This window comes from Rhea pennata, chromosome 15, assembly GCF_028389875.1.
Source record: "Rhea pennata isolate bPtePen1 chromosome 15, bPtePen1.pri, whole genome shotgun sequence".
Taxonomy (NCBI): domain Eukaryota; kingdom Metazoa; phylum Chordata; class Aves; order Rheiformes; family Rheidae; genus Rhea; species Rhea pennata.
The window spans coordinates 11,817,013-11,839,007 of record NC_084677.1 but is presented as its reverse complement, the minus strand read 5'-3'; the positions used below and the strand labels follow the sequence as shown (position 1 = coordinate 11,839,007).

The 21,995-nt window shown below is 39.0% G+C and overlaps 1 protein-coding gene across 1 annotated transcript in view; it reads right to left on the bottom strand.

Moving 5' to 3' along the window:
- The window catches only part of LMTK2 (lemur tyrosine kinase 2), a 42,368-nt gene extending 30,985 nt beyond the window's left edge, over positions 1-11,383 (bottom strand). The window contains exon 1 of the mRNA XM_062588609.1: positions 11,251-11,383. Coding sequence (XP_062444593.1) covers positions 11,251-11,383 — 133 coding nt within the window. The remainder of the gene's footprint in view (positions 1-11,250) is intronic.
- Between the last annotated feature and the right edge of the window lie 10,612 nt (positions 11,384-21,995).

Below are 21,995 nucleotides of genomic sequence, written 5' to 3'. Positions count from 1 at the left end.
TTGGATTGCCTGAGGGTTTAGATAGGCAAGTGTCTAAGAACCAATGGGAATGTCCAAGTATCAGTGCTTCACGCAAAGAGATAAAACACAATATAATAGTACCTCATTAAAAACAGTTTTTTCAATCAGTTGGCACCAGTTAGAGAAAAGGCATACAAACTTGCCTAGCTAGTTCTTCAAACATTCAAAACACACTAGGAACAGATATTAAAGGATCTATATGAATATTCACAGCTTCTTGCTGTGCTCTACAGAGTATTTACGTAACTTAACACGTGAAGAGTAAACTGACACAATCAAAATACTGCTAAAAAGTGTTAGCTTCTACTTTAAGAAGATTAAACATTTCCTGTACAATAAATTACATATTATCCATACAACAGTAAGGCAGTTAATCCAAAACGTAAGGTTTTCAAACAAGTGATTCTGTTTTTTGTTTCCGTAACAGCTCAGGCATTCTAACCTCATTAAAGAGCATGAATATTGCAGTTTAAGCATTGCACATTGTCTGAACACAGCCCAACCACGACATGAGGCCACATGGCACCTTCTAGTCACAATTCTGCAGGAAGACTCTCTTAAGAGGTCTCTTAAGACCACTGTTAAGAACAATTTATATTTAACCCAAATTTATATTCACTTAAACCAAGTCTTCTACATAATGCCAGTATCTTTTTCATTTGTAAGCATCAAATAAAAAGGAAAGTAACAGCTGAGAGTGAAAATAACCTCTTCCATAAAATGCTTATATTTGTGGTTTAAGCCATTAGATAACTAGATTACCATAATAAAATACACACAGGTAATAGCTTTAGATAAAGAGATTTTCTCTGAACTTCTAATTGAAACCAAATAGTAAAAGGCAGCTTTTCTAGTAAGAAAAAAAAAAAAAAAAAAAGGATGTTATCAAGTATTACTAATTTAAAATTACTGTTTTAAGACATTTTTTGCAAAACCATTCCACCTAATTTCCAAACAGCTTCCTCACCTCTACCCAACTTCACTTGAAATCAGAAGCCAACTCACCACATTCCAAGTACCAAAGAAATGCAGATTTTCCCTGACTAATAATCATCACCTGTCAACACATCACCCCAATTACAATATATGTTATTATATATTATCTGCAGTAGCAGATCAAAATTCCTGAAGCCTACTCTTGCACCAGAGGCATTCATGAAAATTAGCCAAGCAAAATTAAGTCACCAGGCAGAATGAGCTCAGACACCAATAATGTACCAGCACATCTTAAAAGATGGCTATTCAAAGACAAACTTCAGTGCAGATCCTTAAGAGTGAGGTGTAACACACCTCAGCTATCAACTCTACAGAACACTTTTTTTTTTTGAAAAAAGACATTTTGGTGGTTTATGGCACAGTATAACACCTCCCTTTCGGTGCCTACGTAGCTGACCCTGTATACCACGTAAGAAGCAACCTTTGCATCCTTTCCCTCAGGAGATGAGCACTATCCTCCCTCTGCTCCAGACACCAGCTAACTCTTCTTCCAGATGGTCTCTTTGGTTAGCCTCTCACTCAGCCTGCAATAATTCTTACCCACTTGCACGGTGACTTGCATGTCAAGCTTGCCACTTCTTTTCAAACCTGACAAAAAGCTCGTACATTCAAAACCTATGATGTTATAACTCTATTACCTATTCCAGTTAAGGAAATTATTGTTACCTATAAAATTCTCCAAACCCATGTCCTTTGACCATCACAGCTATAAAATCATAATTATTTCATGTATTTCCATACAGAAACATTATCATGCTCATATCAACTTGAGATCCCCATTTTGATCCCCCTGAAGATAAGAGATAACAAGTTATCACAGCCTACCCAACTATGAGAATTCAGACCTTTAGTTTTCTTTTATTATATTTGTTGTTTCCTCAACTCAAGAGATATAGCAAGCACCCATCATCATAAGCTACATTTACTGTAGAAGTTAGATACAGAGCATATTCAATCAGATATTTTATATGGGGGAAAAAAGCCAACATATTTTGATTGTAATTCCTTCTGTAAACAAATCTGTATATTATCAAGTCTAAAAGCGAAGAGTTTTGTGCAAGATTCCTCCCTGTATTCCTCCCTGTAACGTAATTTTCTCCTTTAAATACTCAGGAACGAATACAGAAAAAAAAGTTTTGTTGCTGTTCATTAGGTAATCTTACGGATCTTCTGTAAATCCCAAGAAAAGATAGATCATGAAGTAATCACAATTAATTGGAGAATGTAATAAAACTAAAAAAAAAAAAAATAGAGAAAAGTAAGGACCACCTTTGAAGAGGCACCTAAGCATTAACAGTTCATTAAGAGGAGTGAAGATATTTAGACTTCCAAAAGCTCAAGAAGAATTTCACATATCAAGTTATAAAAAGATGCTTTAATGCAAGAAAAATGTTAATTATCATGGGTAATTTCCATAACACTTAGAGAATAGCATTTCCAATAACTCATGCAAATAGGTTCTACATAAAGAGTTATAGAATCTACTTCTATTTGGATAAACTTTGAAGTCTCTCATACAGTCATTAATAAGTGATATTTTAAAGTTTCTGCTTCTTTTGAAATTATGAGTATAAAATTAAGTTTGAAATTATAACAACTTATAATTGGGCTTAAATTTATAAGTGAAATTATTTTAATAGCTTGCATAAGCACACACTCAGTAATGCAAATCACTGACGAAGCACCGGAACTGATGTTTGACAAAGTACTGAACAATCTGTTGCACTACTAACCTCTTTTGCATTTTTCAACTATTATCATCAAATGATTAATTCAAAGCAACTTGGTAAAATGACTGGTAATTGAAAAATTAGGAGATGTTTAATTACTTCGTTTGTGAATTATGAAAGTATAAAAGAATGACAGCTACTTATTTTAAAATCTTGAGAGAGAAAGCAACCAGAAAGAAATTAGTTCAACTAAACACAAGACCATTGTGTATAGTTATTGCAAGAAATAACTGTTTCCGCTAATGAAATACTGTTGAAATGTATTCTAAATTGAATTTATTTTTAACTTTAACCCAATAAAAAATTATGCAATAAATATCATTCACAATTTCATAATGAACATATAAGTTAAGCATCTTAACATATTAGATTCCAAACATACAGAATTAAGTCCACTCAGCATTATCAGCTCAGTTTAAAAAACTGCTGCATTTAACATAACCACACTCAGCAACAAGCTACTACATCTTAAGATGCAGCCACAAATCAGGCTCAGGTCCTCAGGAAATTAATCACAAAACAGATGCAGAAAAATACTCTCTATATAAAATGCTAACAACAAAGGGTTTCCTGTCTGTTAATATACACTATCTGGATTACTTTAGTCATTCAGGTGGAGGAAGACATACAAATTTTATCTCTACTATAATTAAATAAGAAGATTCAGTATGTTTGTGTTACTATATGTGTTACTGCACGGTCAACACAACAGTGTTTTGCAGAGAGCTTTACACTAGTAAATGTTGCATCTCAAAATGACATCTAGAGGATCCTAAGAAACAGATATACAAGATAAGGACTTTTTTCAAAGCTTCAGGGTTATATACTGAATCTACACAGTTATTTACCTGCTTTTAAAAAGTGTCTGGTATCATAAATAATTCAATGCCTAGGCAGATAATTAACAACTATTGAGGCAAATTCTTCAGCACCTCTAAAGATCATTACGTAAATAAAATTGCACACTTTAAAATTTGAACACAGCAAACATCTGAAGTCAAGTCCTCTACACAGGCAAGTGCATGAACAAGCTCACTAAAAAAAATAATGATGATAAAACTATGCTGGCATTCTCAGGATGAAGCATAAACATGAGAACATGTGCTTCAACATGTATTAGCATATTTCAATGGGTAGAAAAATGTTACTTTCATACAAAGTATTTTTTTCAAAGCAATTTATATAGGTCAGGATACAGTTTTATCTCCCAAGTTTGTCTCAAGTCTATTTTCTTCAAAAGACAGTTCAGTTATCTACCAAGTTTAGCAACTACGCAAGGGTTTTCATCACAACAATCTAGAGCTGATTTCTACGTCTATCCAAGTTTCCCCACAATTCTCCCAAATTCCCACTTACATCCTCCACCTGTGGCATCCTATGCTGCCAGGAGCTACACACCACCCCACCAAATGGTACGCTCACGCTCGCTTGCCAGCCCACTGGCGCCTCAGAGCGGAGACAGGACCAGAAGCAACCGCCTGTCCCTTACTAGGCGCAGCACCGGTGCCTCCTTCCCCAAAGAGTTACCAAAACTCATGATACTTGCAGGAGCTAGAGCTCTGCCTCTCTCAAAATTGGTTCAGTGATTAATCATGTTATTAAGAGTGGAAAAATGCCACCACACAGACCTCATTCTTCAGAAAATCAGGCTATAAAAAGCATGACATTGCACACAATTCCCAAGCTTAGGAAAGAGGAAGAGTAAATGTATATGACAGGCTCACTACTGTGATAAAGGTGGTGCAAGGCCCAGATAAAGTGTGTATTCTTAGGGCACAGTGATCTTCAAGGAAGCATCTGATTTTAAGCTTTCAGCACAGTAGTTGCTACGCGACAACAGTCTCACTGCATAAGCAAGAGCCTCTTTCTTTTAAGAGCAGTCATATAAATGGTAGTTCTGTACTAACAGCTGTAACTGTTTCCAGCACCAACATAGCATGACAGCAGTCACTAAAAATTGAACATCCTCAAATTGTATGATCACGGACAGAGATGTTACTTTAAATCTCTAAGTCAGAACTGCCAAGCCTTTAAAATACTAGCAAGTGATTAAAATCTAACTTTGCTCCCTATTTACTTCTACAGTATCTGTCCTTGTCATAAATTTGAACAGTTCACTTAACTGTGGTAGTAATAGTTACAAATATAACTACATTCAAAATATAGTACCATCCTAATTTATTGTGTTTTTTGTAAATGCGACTTTAAAAGCTACTCCTAATTTCTTAAAGAATGTTGTAATTTTCTTCTACACTAACAATTAAGTAGGAAAACATTCTTCAACCCTACCTAGTTCTTCACAAGTGACTTTTAGATCATTATCTTTTCTTACAAAGGACTTCCCCTGCATTCATTTACCCCATGAAGTCTTCAAAGGTTTAGTAGGTAATATGCACAAAACCAACAGAGACACACCTAAGCTTGTGAATATTGAAGGTCTACAGGTAGCATGCAGAATCTTAAAACAAAAGCCTCTTTGAAACAATTTTAGACGTATCTACATCATAATGTGTGATTTGTATGATAAGTTAAAGCATATCACGCAGTGGAACCCCTATACTTCCCCCCCAAAAGGAACCCTAGAGCACATTCTACCAGTTACTTCATTCACTCCTCCTCACGTTTCCTTTCATGCTCCATTTAACAACTAAGCCAAAACCAGCATCATTTTTGAGAACAAGATCTAATAAAAGTTTCCACCATTGTTCAGTTGTGCAGCACTATATTGTAATAAACTTTAAAACCAACTTTAACTTTACATATCAGAACTGCATTCAAAACACCATTAACCTTCAACTGAAATACAAAATTGAACATTCAAACTGTTGAAAATTAACTGAAAACAGTGATATTTTAAAACTTTCCCTCTTCTGATTGTGTTATCACTACCCTTACATTGGATAAGGTAGAGTTTGCATAATGAAGTAACCTTTGGTATAGTATTAGAAATACACATTTATGCAAGAGCACTTTGTCATCATTTTCTTTTTCATTTTTCCTTACCACTGCGGAAAATCCTAATTGCTAGATATAATCAAGTAAAAAAAAAATTTAAATTTGAAGCTACAACTGTCCAAATTACTTGTGCATACTCTTGTTTAACCTTTCAGAAAACTAAAGGCAGCAAGCAATAGTTTGTCAGCAAAACAAACTGTTTCCTACAGTATGATCTCACGTGCTATACCTTTTCTCCAATAGTGTGGCACTGGAGCTGAAAGGTTTTCTAACAGAGTAGACAATAGTCACTTAAAGCAGTATGGGAAGATGACACATCTTGGTATCTCAAAACATCAGAAATATCTGCGGCAGACAGATCAAAACAGCATCTCTTGTGCTCCCCCCCCACTTGATAGGTATACAACCTATTAACATGTATCATTTTTGGAGAGAGGTATATCTTTTCGTTCTGTGAAGAGTCCACAGAGGCAAACCTTCATGTGATGAGATTATCTGGAATTTTGATCAGGCAATAGATGCATTTCCAACTCTGTCATGAGAGACTGGGATAAGAAATGTGAAAAAGGCAGCAAGAATCAGCAGTTTGCCAAAAGAGCTTATTCAGCTTCATTTCTCATTCCTGCTCATATATGAAGGATCCCTAGGAGAAATATTAGCAGAGAACAGGCCTGAGCATAGCTCACTGATTCTGGAGCAGTGGATCTTCTTCCACAGTCATCTGCAGAGACAGGCTGAAAGCTTAAAGTTAGCACTCAAAAGTCTGTTAAACTTCTCTACATCTCTTTCATGCCAAATAAACATCAGGTTGCAAAAGCAGACCTAAAAATTCACATCATTGTTACGTCACTATAATGATATTTTCTTACAACTGAGGAAACTTTTCCAAGTGTAACATTGGACAAGATGTTACTTTGGACCAGCACTCCATACTGACAAAAGCCATCAAAAGACAAGCAACTGACACAGCCTCCTTCACTCAGTCACCTGGCCTAAGCTATATCTGGCACAAAACCTTTTTGCTAGAGATTGTGCTTACGCCAAACATATGGATTAAAACAGCTATCCTGACACAGTTTGTATATTCCTCTTATAAAAGCATATCTACAGAACATTTCTAGTACCACTGATGTCACTCAAGTCCTTTCACAACTGCAGTACAACAAAAACAAAGGGTTTATAGAGAGCAATAAAAGCAACAAAGTTGTTGCAAATTGTATCCAGAGCCTTATCAGATTCCAGATGCTAGATGCATACATTAAGTAGGAAGGCAGATGAAGTAAGATCTAAAGAAAGTACTAGTATTACATGCACTGTCCTGCAGCTGCAGAAATAGAGCATTAGGACTGAATAAGATACAGGAACACAGGTAAATCATGCATGCAGAGTGACTGAACCCAAACTATCACTTCTCAAATAAGCTGCTGGATCTGACTATGTAAGAAACTCCTTTTTTATAGAGGATCTGTGGCAAAATCAGCACTAACAAGTGGGGCCTTTCAAACTGATGGCTTAGGCCTTCTGACCAGTGTAATCTTAATATGCTAAAATGATACTTGAGGAATTATTAAAGACACTCGAGCCTCAAAGACATAAGAAATGAATTCAGAAAGTGGCCTCCTCCTATAAAACCATCAGAGTGCTTTAGCTGGTCACAAACTCCAGACACTTTACAGCCAGAGGCAGAGAAACAGACCAAGCTCACGAACAAAGCCTTGTACTTGGGAAGGACACTCCTGCAGGCCAAAGAGTCAGGGTTGGCTTCTTACCTCAGAGTCAAAAAATCACAGATAGAAACAAAAGATAAAATACAACTTAACTGCTCTAGCTTCACAATTATTACATGTCTGAAACAGAAATTAGGAAAAATTATAGGGAGAAGTAAACAAATTAATGCTTGAAAGGGAAGAGAAAGGTTAGATGAACAGGCTCCCAAGAAAACTAAACCACTAATTAAAATCCTCACTTTACAACCAAGATTCTTCCTAACTTCAAGTGGTCTAGTCTCTAACTTGCACATGTTTAGAGAATTCCTTACGAGGTGCAAATGTCACATAACTCTTGCTTGGGACCAAACCACAGATCTCAACTGCAAGTGGGCCAGACAGAATTCGTAGTGAAACAGCACATCACAGAAGCAGCAGTTTTCCCAAGAGTATATCCATGCTAAAGAATTCATCTTCGCATCTTAGCGAGCAAAATAAATAAATAAATAAATAAAACCAACACACACCCACACACCCAACCCCCCCCACACACACACATACACCTCAATTACAGGTGTCACCTATGGCCAGTTGAAGATACCACATATAGTTGCACGAACATCTAGATACTCCATCTAGATGCTTCTGAATGCCATACACCAATTTCTAAGTGCTTTTTCCTGGATTTGTACACGACCAGGCTTTTCCAAAAGAAGTCATTGTTGCTATGTTCAACAGGTCCAAGAAGAAAGTCCCAAGACTGAGGTTCTCAGTACAAATCAAGAGCACATGTGGCACCAGTACAGCTGTCTCAATTCAATTTGATAGGCTATGTAACTTACAAAATTGAACACATCCTTTAAGAAAGTTACCACCTATTCAAGTTTTACAGGAAAATATTTTTTGAGTCTCTGTTCCTTTTTATTTGGAAGGATTTCAGATATTACAGAGATGCTAGAAATATTTTGTCTGATATTACATACATAACTGAATCAGATTCCATGCTTTCTGGAGAGGCAGCTGAATTAAGGTCAAGTACGAAAATTCAGTCAGAAGAGCAAGAAAACCTGAATTTGAATGTAAAGCTTTATCACAGTGAAGCAGAGGTGTCAGATTATAGTGCAGTATGTTTGCTTGCAAAACACCATTACTAAAGAGTATTTCCTAAATGCCTTTCCTTCAGCCACACAACGAAAAGCCTTACTAAAAATGGAAGTCATCTTAGCCTGATGCACTCAGGTAAAAATCACTAATGCTCCACAGGCTCAAAACAACTACACCACTTCATCCTATGAGCTTTTCTATTTTGACAGGCTAGGCAGTGAAATTGTTCAAAGGCTGACATCCAGCAGGCCTGCCCCTAGCCCTCACCTCCGCGATCAGGTGAAATCTTTAAATCAGAACTATCACAATGAATCTTAGTATCCTCTTTTTCCTATTACGAAATAAATCAAACCTACATTGGTCAATTTTTAGCTGGTAGCATCTTGAACATCTTGTTTTTCCTTCTTCCACAATAATTCCTAAGAACTATACCAGGGAAATGATTCTAAAGACTAATTTTTTAACTTTTAATCCTCTTCCTATTCAAAAGATTTTTTTTCAAACAGATTAGAAATATAACCTAAAAAGCAAAAGGAAACATACAACACATCTCCAATGCTTTCCTCAATCTACAAACACTACAAAGCCATACTTACGAAGAACTACCTCATTCATCTCAATTGAGGCCCTGGGAGCCTAACAATTCTGTGGTCATAGAATCTGGCATACTTCCACAATACCACAAAACAGAGCATTTTTAAATAAGGAACTCAATCTAGTCTTGCTAGAACTTGCCCACAGCCACTTCCTGCTTTCCAGTTTCCTCCCCAAAAGAGAAGTTAATTATCAGTATAGTCCATGAATTACTCCATGAAGTTCACAACTTCAGCTACATATCCTTTCCTCTTCTTTCTGTGGATTCCCATCTTTCCTGAAAAGTGCTTTGGGCAACAAACATCAAAATGCATCTTCTCTGTCACAGAAGCAACCCTTCTTGCTAGGCAAGGAATTGTGGAACCTTGAAATAACTTTGGAACAAGCAAAAAGGAAAGAAAAGAAAAAAAGAAATGAAAAGCCCATTAAAACCTTCACAGGTTTTCAGCTTGTACTAGACCAAGGGTTATGGTGAACTGCAAATATTGCCAAACCCCAGAATGGATAGTACTATTTAGGTCCTGCATTTCAAAAGTCATCAGCAATCACAGATCCTAATACAGAAAGTCAAAGCATGGAATATATGAGAGAGAAATTCACAATAGGGCTGAAGCTGTTCTTGAATAAGTCAAATACTTCCTAACCCCCCAAAATAAATCCAAGGGTTTGTCATCTAGGCAGCTTTTAAAATTTGTCTACAGTGACTGAGAAAGCTCAAGATAAAGACTGTTTCATTGTCCACTGATAAGCTTATGGGGCGGGAAGTTCCTGAATCTTTGCAGCTGGTTGCTGTTGCATTGGTATGTGCATTGATGATACTACAGTAATGACAGGACATGTTGCAGGGTAAGAATCCGTTGCACACTAAACCAATTGTACACATTATTTCAATCAGTAGAAAGCCTTGTCAGCAAAAGCGATCCCTGTGAAAAAGTCCCTCTTGAGGCTTTAAAGGCTTAAGTAATAAATATCTTTCAATAAAATATAATTCAAATGCATAACTTCTTACTGTATGGGCAAAGATACAGTAGCAATCAGCAGCTCCATTTCCCAAATTTCACAGAGTTTTCCATGACAGATTATGACAATTAGCTGAACTTCAGGTAACATCCTATACATACATATTTTGGCCTAAGACTGTAACTGAAGATAAGACAAAATTACACTATCCCATTCATTTCATATTAGTCTACAATTAAAACATCAGTTATTTCCCTTTAATAATTTTGCACTTAACATATCTGATTTGCTTTTTGTTTGACAAGTTAATATTATTTGGAGAATCTTCAAACAACTTATTAGAGTGAAAAAACTTTCATTCAGTCTCAAAGGAAATATATATTTGACTAGCAATTCTCTTTCTCAAAAGCTTTCATTTATAGAAAACAAGACAGACCTCAAGGAAGGCTGATGGGGGAAATAATTAATTCTGAAATTTTCTTGGGGGGGAGATGGAAAAAAAATAAAAGTCATGCTAACAAAAATAAGTTATGGATTCCACTCCTAGCTTTGCTACTTTCTGTGGAACAGCAGACACATTACCTAATCTCTGCTCTGCGCTTCAGATCTCTTCCTCCTCCCCCCCTCCAAACATATTGCCTATTTCAGCTGCAAACTCCGGGTGCTGGCGCTGAATCTCAGTATGCATTGAACGGTGCCTTACAAAACTCGGCCCCAATACAACTGATGTTTTCAGGCCCCAACGAAGCACCAAGAAGAGATGATTGTTACCTCTTAATACCACTAAGCTTTTAAACAGCAATTCATAAGGCTGAGAGAACACATCTTTCAGTTTGTGTTTTTAAGATGAACAGGAAATAAGTAAGATAATGGAAGTAAGTAAGTGTTACCTAACTCAGGAGACAAATAAATGTAAACTACATGGCCACTGCGGGGGGGGGGAGTCGCCTAATCTGACCGGAAACGAGGGAAGCGCCGTGTGCCCTGAGGAGCCTCCACCCAGGAGCGGATCCCAGCGATTCACAGTCAAAACAAGAAGCCTCGCAGGGACGGCCGCAGGCTCGGAGCGCAGCCGCCGCGGGAAGGACACACGCGCCAGGCGGGCGGCTCGGCCGCGCCGCGCCCTGCCCACGGCCCCCGCCGCTGCCCGCGCCCGGCCGCCCCCGCCGCCGCCCGCGCCTCACCTGCACCTGCCGGCGGCAGCGGAGCCGCCCCGCCGCTCCCCACCAGCGGCGACAGCAGCAAGGCGAGCGCCAGCCCCAGCCGGGGCGCCAGGGGCAGCGGGCCGCCCCCGCCGGGCCCCCCGCGCCGCCGCATCCCCGCCGCTCCGGGCGCCGGGCTCGACGCCGAACGAGGGGCTCGAGGCTCTCAGCGCCCCCGGCGCGCCGCCGCGGCAGCCGCTGCCCCCCGCCGCCGCCGCCGCGCGGCTGCCCGCGGCATCGGAGCCCGCGCCCCTCACAGAACCCCGCTGGCCCCGGCAGACGCCGCCGCCGCCATCTTCCGGGCTACCTGACCGGGCGGGGCGGAGCTCCTTGCTGAGCGATTGCCCAACAAGCCAATCTCCGTGCGCCGCCCGCTCAGGGGGTGGGACCATTGGCTGGGACGGGGCTAATCTCTGATTGACAGCCAGCTCCGCCAGTCGCTCCGCACGGGGCCAGGGAGGCCGAGCGAGGGCTGCGGCGCGAGAACGGCAGGGCGCGCTCGCCCACCAACCCGCCCACCAACCCGCAGGCAGGTCGCAACCTGCCCTGCGACGGGGGCAGGGCGAGGCCTTCCCGCGGATTGAAGGCGCGCTCCGCCAATCGGTTGCCGAGGGCGGGAGGAGGAGGCGGGGCTCGGCGGGAGCGAAGCGGCGGGCGGAGGGAGCAGCGCCGCCTGGAGGCGCTGCGCGCCCGCCCCGGCCGCAGCCCGCGGGCAGACGCGGCCGCGCCGCGGCCCGGCGCCGCGCCCGGCGAAGCCTTGTTTAACGGCCCTTCCCGCAGCCGGAGCGCGACTCCGGGCCGAAAGCCGGGAGAGGAAACTCCGGAGGGGCGGGAAGGGGCAGGCTCTGGTCACCGCGAACCCCCCGGGCGCCAGCGGGCCGGGCTGCAGCGCGCTGTTCCTTCGGCCGCGGCCGTGCGCGCCTCCGCGGCGGGGAGGACGGCGCGGGCGAGCGCGACGGGCCGGGCCGGGCCGGGCCGGGCCGGGCCGGGCCGGGCCGGGCCGGGCCGGGCGTGAGGACTGCCGGGCTTCGGTTTGGGGTTGTAGCTCTTCTGAGCTCGAAGCACGTGAAACAGGTTTGAAGTAGCGTGAAGGGGAGCGTTAATGCTGAGCAACCCCTCGCTGAAGTATCAGCTGACCAACAAACTGCATTTCCATTTTCCCGATAATTTAGCAGAAAGGCTAGTTATGTCAAGATTAAGTAATGAATTTGAGAGAACAAATTGTCCCAAGAAACGTACCATGACTGCACCCCTGGGACTTCATGAAAACAAAGTGTTGTGCTCACAGTAGTCCTTCAGACACGATGGCCAGGAAAGCACAAATACAGACCTAAATCCTTCTATAACTTTAAGAAATCTTTTTTCTAGGGTAATTTTTCTCCTACCACAGGAATCTACTTAAAGTCTAACTGCTTTTCTGTTACCAAGTCTGTGTCTATGCTCAGCTATCCTCTCTCTGGCTTGAAGACACTAATTGTATAATCAAATGACCCGTATTTTTTTAAAGTGTTCTAATTAGTTTTTCTTCCAAGTTTTTATAGTTTCTCTTCCAAGGGAAATATTTTCTTCACTAGTAATATGGAAGAGAGGCTTCTCTTCTGTTGGTTTAAAAAACTATTATTAATGCATTGTGCTGCTTATTCTGAAAACAAAATGCAATACAAATGAGTAAATAGTTCCGAAGTATTCCTTGTCTGGCTGCCTATAGATTTTATGGACAAAGGCAAAATTTGATCCTTCTCATTTAAAATCAGAGATATGCAATATGTTACTCATTGTTTTTTTCATGTACAACCACCCACCCTCTCAATTTAAACAAGTTGCTACTGACGTAAAAATGCAGTCTTTGTCTAGATATACTAAAGTATCTAGTGAAATATTTCTGGAAACTTCAAGTTTAGTCCTTCAGTGGACTTCCTCACTCCATCAGACCTGCCTTTCCTGAGTGTGGACGTCACGGCTGAGGCCCCTGTATGTGAACGTGTCTGCCTCTGGCTGACGTTACACCCACATTTTTTTGATGGCTATCCAAACTGCAGCACCTTTGCTGTACGACTGCGTGGGCAAATCTAATGTACCTATTACTACAGCATCTGGAGTCTAAGGTATTTCTGACATCTATCACTGACCATGCAGATTACATAAGGAAATAGTTCTGAGGTTCACGGCAGAAACATGCATTATTTATAAAGCTCATTTATAGCCTCTCAGCAGGTTTACAATGTAACAGGTTGTCACTTCAATAGTGCAAACAATGCAGTGCATTTTAACACAGCAGACTGCTTTATTTCACAACCCACCCTATCGTAATTGAATGTTGATGTGCTTCGCTGATAAAAAACCACGTTGTAGTATCATCTGGGAAGTTTATGCTAGCGTATCATTAAAAGGACTTGTCAGAGTACTGTTTTACAATGATGGTACATTTATGGTCAGCAGTGAATTATCACTGGCAGAACCAGAGCAGAAGCTAAATAACCAAACCTTGCAATCCTTTGTCCTGTGTGTGAGTCACAGCTACTCCCTGTCCTCAAATACATCATGAACATTACAAAAACAAAGACGCAAAGCCTATTCTCCTATCTACTATCAGCAGCAATGTTACAGTTTACCCATTAAAACTTCTGTGGTTAAACATTTGTAGCAACTATATGAGACTGTTGGGATGAACAACATAAGGCCAAATAGTCCAAAAGGTACTTAAAAAGAAAATGTGTTTACTTGAATAAAATAAAATCTTCCTGTACACAAAATGGGTTATATTGCCACATATCACAGCCTCATGTTTCTTTATTATGCACTGCTAACATTGCCAAATTACTGAAGCTGCTGTTCTGTGTGGGAGGTGTAAAACCTTTTTTTAGAGAGAGATAATTGAATCAACTAAGGGATGTTGACGGTTTCATTTTCAGTTGATTTTCTTAAATATTTTTGATAACATTTTTGGAGGAGAAGGAATACTGTCTAGCAGACCAAGCAAGTTGCCAGAGGGGTGTTAAGGGTCTTAAAAATAACTGTGAATAAAGCCCCCAAAGATTCACAATTTTCTTACTACAAAACAGAGTATCACTAAGCATCAGGGGCAGAACTGCCACCAGAACTCAGGTCCTCTTTTTTTCAGGTCACTGTTTTAAGTACAAAGATTTTCTTCCTTGTATATGAATGTTGAGAATTTTCCCCCATAGGAAAAAAAATCTTATTATTTTGTATGTAATATTTTATTTCATGTTATATTCTTACCTTTAACAAAGTGATTTGTTTCTCCACCTGATCTAATTAGAGATAAAATAAGTATCACTGATTTTAACATCCACTTCTACATGTAAGTGACCTAATTGTGTTTTTATATAACTGGGGATAGCTTTCTCAGTTCACTACTGTGCCAGTACTATAGTGTACAAAATGATTTTATATAGCTCTCAAGAAAAATGCCTAGAGTATATTTAAAACAATCAGTAAAGAAAATCTGCTTATTTGAGTCAAATATTTTTCCCTTAGTATTTATCTGCCACTTCAAAATGGGTTTAGAACAGAACTCCTTGATTTGCTCCCACAAACACTTAACCTTGCACGTACAGACAGGTACCTTTGAAAATAAGGCAGCATGTTTTGAGCACTGGTTGAAAATTCAGGCAACATTAAGTTAAAGATGAGTTAAATTATGGTCCAGAGGCTCTATTGGCATGATGCTTTAAGGAATTACATTCTTTGGGGGAAATATTTCAGATTTGGATTTGCATCTGTCACTAACGTCACAGAAAATTTAGGGCAAATTTCATTTCTGTTGACTCAGAAATACATACTGTATTCTGGTTGGCCTGACCTGGAATAGTGCTACCTACTTTTGCCTTCAAACAAGTAATCTTAATATTAAGACCTAAGAGTTGGATCATAATTTTAAATGTATTTTACTCAATTTATTTTATTCCACTTAGTTAAACTTTATTATTTTATTTATTGAATCAGATCCATTTCACTTTAGTTCATGGAGCCATCCTATGAAATAAGTGGAGTTAATCAGAAGAATGAATTTACTTTTTGTGAAAACATTTAAGTATCTTCTTAAAAAGGCACATCAGTATAAATTTCTTATCAACAGGGTTCCATTCTGGCTTGGAAGAACTACAGTCAAAAGCGGGCAATTTTCTTTCCCTGTGTATTGCACTCTAATGATGTTGCCAGCCAAAATATCAATTAATGCCAATTTTGAAACTTTTTTTTTTTAATGCTGCAGACCACTGTCAATCACTTGATCAAAAGAGACATATGTAGTAACACATTTGTAGCCTAGATTTCCTATAGAACCTTTCATCAACTTTTTAAGAAAAGATTATGTGTCTATTCTCTCCTCAGTGACAGGGAAAGGAGATTTAGCGAAGTAATTTCCATTAATACAAAAGGAAATGCAAAATGATGATCCTTCATGTAAAGAAGTTATTGTAGAACTGTCAAAGCTAAATATATGCTTATAAATTCTTTGCTATTCTATCATACTTATTTTCTATTCTTTCCTATTTATTTTTAGTAAATGCTAAACTGTGTGCTCAGTTAAATTTTGTTCCAGATGCAGCAAAATAATTTTGAATACAGTGAGAAAGTATTTAACCAAATGAATGTCTAATGCATGCTTGTCTAAATATACATTATATCTGTGCTAAAAAAAAGAAAAAAGAAAAACATAAAGATTATTCTCATAGATAGGCCAAGTAAGATGTAGATCAAACAAAGACATTTCAATTCAGTCTTTACTCATGCAGTACTTTCATTAAGGCAGTAGTTATAGAAGCTGTTCAACTCTCAAAAGCTTGTCCAGTTTGAGACTACTCAAACAAGCAAGTATTATTGCTTAAGGCTTCAGATTTTTTTACACTGTGGGTGTAATATGACAAGAATGGTGCTTCTGCAAAGGAATTCTAGCTGTGAGTAGAAGGCTTTACCAAAACTACCTACGGATTATAGAATCAGTGCCTTTCTGACAACAGATGATCTATCTACAGGCTGCAGTGAACGGTCCTGTGATCAGTCATGTTTAACATGCTCTAAGTGACCCTGCTTGAGCAGAGGGGTTGGACTAGATGATCTCCAGAGGTCCCTTCCAACCTCCACCACTCTGTGATTCTGTGAAATCAGTATCTTGCTGGTGCAAAACACTGTTCAAACAAGTTTGCCAGAAAAGCTGTATCTCAGTTTCTGGTCCTATACAGGAATATAATTTAATTTTTATACTTGAGCAACCTAAAGCTCAGGGAAAATTTAAGGATTTTTTTTTAAGATATTTGGGCACTTACCTCTCATTTTAAATAATTTTCAAAATCTGATCTTAAGTTACTGGTCCAAAATCAAAACAGAAATTATCTTTGACCACTTGCATTCCTTCTCCCCTTCAGTTCTAGTGAGAACATAAGCAAAGACTTCTGGCTAAGGACCACTTTATATAGAGGGGGAGAGCTCATCCCAGTTAGGAAACAATAGGCAATACTGCCAGAGAGAATTTAAAAGAGGAATGTCTGGATTTAGAAGCCAAATCCAGAAAGGGGGACAACATGGAATAAGCAAACTGTTAACATTACAGATGATTGATGTCTTTGATGCTTTAAGCTAAACTGCACACTTGGAAGAAAAAACAAGGATTCGGGATTTAAAGGAAGGCATCAATTGCTGAAGCACTGTCAGGGAAGAAGGGATGTGTCTTGGTTTGAAATTTTGATGCTTTAGATCTTATTTATTTCTTTTATAATGATGAATGTCGCTTTCTGGAGCACTGCAATTTCAATATGACCAACTAGCTAGAAGTATTAGATCAAGATAAATGAAGATAAATCAAAACAAATTAAGCAGGATCAGAAAGAATCTTGCCGACTGTGGAATGACATGGAGATGCATAAGGAAATCAGTATCAGAGTAAGGAACACAAATCAAAATATCTAGTAAGTGTGCACTAGCAAACAAAACTTTTGGTATTTCAATTTAAGAGTTACAGGTTCAAACCACAGAATTCAGATTTTATTCCTGTTTTTTAGACATTATGGAGTATATGAATCCTATTTTATTGCGCCTATCTCTGATTATTTTAAATATATATATACAACAAGAAGCATTTGTCAAAGGCAGTAATTGGACATAAATTTCTAGAGTATTCAGTAGTCAGAACAGAAGATGAAACATTATTTAAAAAAAACTCAAAGGAAAATTATTACAGTGGAGGCAAAGAAAACCAATGAAAAATTTTAATGGTCCATACAAAGGACAACTTGCTAAAGAAAAACTGCAGACATGCGTTAAAAAACCTTGGTACTAATAAAGAAGTGTCTCATTTTAAAGTTTACATATTAATTTTAACTGGTTACTTACAAAAACAGCAGACCTGAAAGAAGCAGCTTATTTTCTTCACCATTGCAGTGTGAGTGTCTAAAGATCACCCAAGAATCAAAGACCTCTCATCTTACACAGTTTCTCCCTGATCTTTTTAACACAGCTAATCTAGCTGAAATAAAACTACTAAAAAGTTTTTTAGTTTTATAGGTGAACTTACTCTGATGCTAGTATCAAGATTATGAAATACAGACAGAGAGAAAGAGAGTGAAAACTAAAGTGAGACTCATATTTGGTGCAACTGGGTTTCCATCCCCAGTATTAACAACTTAACGAGCTCGGCTCACTGTGTGCAACATTCTTTTCCCCTCCCCTCATCACAGCATAGGAGGATGTGCATGTCCTCTAATACCACACTACAGAGTTCCCGGCAGAGCCTGCAAGGGAGTAGGGCTGTTCATGTGACTGGTGTTACTCTTGGGTGCCGGCAGATGCAGGAGAGAGTCTCGTGTTTTTACCAGTGACCTCTGGGAAAACCCAGGCAATGATGCCATGCTGTATGAGCAGCCACTATTCAAGCACAAAAGATGGTGTTTTTCAAAATGCTCACCTCTTTGCTACTTTTCAAAGTCTACCTGAAAAGATCTAATTTCACCCAATAATTACTAGTTATCAATTTTCTAGCTACTAGTTATCAAATTTTCTCCAATCCAAGAAAGAAATATACTTTCCAAAACAAAACTGCATTAATTGATATAGAGAATCAGTGCTTTCCTTTGCTATCTAAGTAATACACTGATCAATAAATGTACCTGAGTAGGATGTTTATGGCATATCAGACATCATAGAATCTAAATGACTTCTGAATAGTACCAAGGGGATTGAAAATAAATTGTTGATTATTTATGAATCCACATACGTTGCGTAAGTAGGGACAAGGAGTGACTAGTAAGTTGTATTTTTTTTTTTTTAATTCCCAAATGTAAGATAACTGAACATGAAGGAAATTCAGTCTAAAAATTCACAATCAACCTAAAATCTAAGGACTATAGGATTTTCAGCAGAAGGCTCTCTTATTCAGATCTGTACAGGGTACCAAAAGGATGTGCTTTTTCAATGCTGTAAACTCCATGGGGTATAGTGCCTATCACTGTAGCCTGACAAAAGGTTTATTAAGAGATTAAAGTGGATGAGAAAAGAGTTAACAGTTTCAAAATTTTAATTCCTCTGCAAGTACACATAATCAGATCCAAGAAATTTTGAGTATCCAGATGTTTTAGAACATGTTAAGAGCCTCTATAACTGGAGGCAGATGATGTATATACTGCAAGAAATCAAAGAAGGCTGAAAACTTTTCCACTTGAAACTTCATTTTAACATAGGAGCAGACTAGACATTTCATAGATAACAAAAAAGCTTCTTTAAGTCTTAATAAACCACATTGATTAAACATATAAAATTTGATTTGATCTTGTATTATGAGTATGTGCTATCAGCAGGTGTCTGGAAAACAGCCCAACAAGCTGACAACTTCTGAATTAACCTTGTATGAACAAGGATCAAGTTATCTATTTATAAAGTCATACCACAGGTGTAGCCTACAGTGGGACATTACAATAAGCAGCAGTTAACAAAGCTATTCTCATTTTGATGCGACCCAGGTGCTCCGTTACGCCTTATCAGTCTTTTTAGCTAGTGCTCTCAATTAGAAATTCAGGGAGGCTGGCATCTGGCACAAGAAGACAACAGAAGTTAGCATTACCGTTTCCCAGGGGTCATGGATTAAACATGGCTTGCACCTGCTCTGTTTACAGCTGAGCTCGTATTTTAGAAACAAGGTTATCTTTTATACCCTCTCATTGGTTAAAGTTTACAGCTTAACCATCCACCCCAGTGGAGACCAATTTTTAATTTCACTCAAATGTAACCTCCATCCTAAACAAACCTCTAGACATATTTATTTTAGTCAAAGACTTGTCTCAAATATGCTGAATCACTGAATGTAGGTAACATAAAATGTTATTTTCATCAAGCAAATTAACACAATGCATACTAAATTCCTATGCATGTTAAATTCTCCTGTCTTATACCAACATTCTCCACTGCTCTTTGTGCATAAGTAGAAACATCAGTGTGTCAGGTCTGATTTTTCCTCTGCCTAGTATTTGATTGCAGTTGTTGGAGATCAGAATAGTTACAAGAGCGTTCCTCTGCAGTGGCAGTATTAAACAATTAGCTGGTCCCACCACAGGGAACGGGTTTATACACATGTCCTTGCTGCAATGTGCTTTGCTCCAGCTGGCAAACACAAACCTGGCAACAATCTATTAGCATTCTCCATTCTGACCTAGATTCCTGGCATGAGCAGACCCACTGGAGAAGAAATATCCACGCTGAAGATTCCTGGTCTCATCTAATTGGGAGCCTGATCCTGAAGAAGGAGCGCTAGTAACAGAGAAAGCAGAGGAAGAGGGTTCCTAGAACATTAGGATGAACATTAAAAGGGAGGAGACTTTGTTTGTATCCCACCATCATCTGCCAGTGACCCTCACAACAGCACCATATAAAGCTTGAGCTGAGTTAACTCCCTTTTTAGGCTCAGGTGCTGTGGTGCTTATGCTGCTGGCCTAGTTAGGGGGTACAGTTCTCCACGCAGTTAGAGTCAATTCTTAGTGACAAGCTTTGACATGGGAGCTCTGATATCAGGCTAGTGTATACACAGCTTGCCAGTGGATATCCCTTCCCTTTTGTTCTTCCCTTCTTCTGCTCTGTCATTCCTGCCTCATCTGAAACATAGTTTTGCCTAGTGCTGGGAAATTAAGTATGTCTCCAGATGGTCTGGACATTTGCTTCCTTTATGCAGAGCTTTGTACTGTTGTATAGAATTGCAAGGCATCGCAGAATACCAGAGAAAGCACGTTTAGTGCTGTACGATGAAAATGCAGTTCTCAGCCCACTGCTAAAGAAGCTAAAAGCTAAATAAGACATAGATATGAAGGTCAGTATTTGCAATACAGTAGGTATGTAATTACCTGACTACATAAAAACGTGTGGATTTGCTGTGCTGAGGGAATCTTGCATATAAGCACATTTATAGATCTACAGAGATCATTTATACAGAGAAAATTTTATTCTGAAGTTCCCAGTAAAGTAACTGTACATCACAAATATCTGGGCTACAAAATGTGAAATAGTTTTTTGAATTTATTGTTATTGCACAACAAGCAGTTAGCATGCGCACTTGTGATAATTACAAATTAAGATACACAACTGGTCATGGATTTTGTGTATGTAATTTTGAGCCCAAATCATCATTTGGCCCAGGAAATAGTGAGAACAGCTATCATTTATAGTCATGTTTATATACACCACACTGAAAGTGAAAGAATCTCTTAAACTGAGTATGAACGTTTACTTACTGCAGGATCAGCATATAACAACCTTAGCATAAATGAGACAAAGTCAAACATCTGAAGTAGAACAGGCATATATGTGTTCTCTGCCTACTGCGTTGTTATTGATATGCCTGTGTTTAATGCTACTATACATGCTAAAAATCAACCTTCAAAACTGATCTATGAGAAGAAAAATCAGGAATCTACTGTATGTTGTGGCTATGTTTAAAAGCACAATATGGCCCTAAGAATGCAAGGACCTCAACTTAAACTAGTCGAGGGAACCCAAGTTCCTAATACCATTCATACGGAAGTCAGGAACTCGCATTTACTTAGGCTCCTTTCAGACTTGCTCTTCATCCGTTGCATAGTTTTGTGGATGCTGAACAATGAGTTCCTAACTCAGAGATAAAAGAGGAAGGAGACTAAGAATGAAACAACCATATTATGGGAATGAGATGCGAACCTAAGGAAAAACTGCACACTGAATTTCAGAAAGTGAGCTTCCGTCGGAGAGAAGATCATAGCCACATTAACAAGCCCCCTACTTATTCCCAGCAACATGATTTTAAACACCCTTTGATATGCATAATGACAACTTTGCAGTATTAAAGCTTAATCTGTTGTGAGTAGAAATTTTCCTCAATTTTCTCTCTACTGATTTCGATGCAATTAGTTCCCCTGCCAATGCTGCTTATAAAACCAGGTAAGTCAAGTTAAAGCAGTTAATAAGAAATATGTATGGATCATTCTTTTTTCTCTGCCTACAATATCCTGTGAACATCTTTAAATAGCAACAACAACTCTTCTTGAAAACATGATACAGTTTATATGACAAGAGGCTGAAATTCTTGGTTTTGCATGCATATACATTAATGACTTTAAGAAGAAAATTGTGGCAAGTCATAACTTCATGTAGCTTTCAGAATGAGAATTGGATCTAGGTCAATACCAAAGCTCTAAATAAATACCACAGACTTTGGGGAACTCGAGGTCTAGACTGTGTAGCTTTGGAAAAGG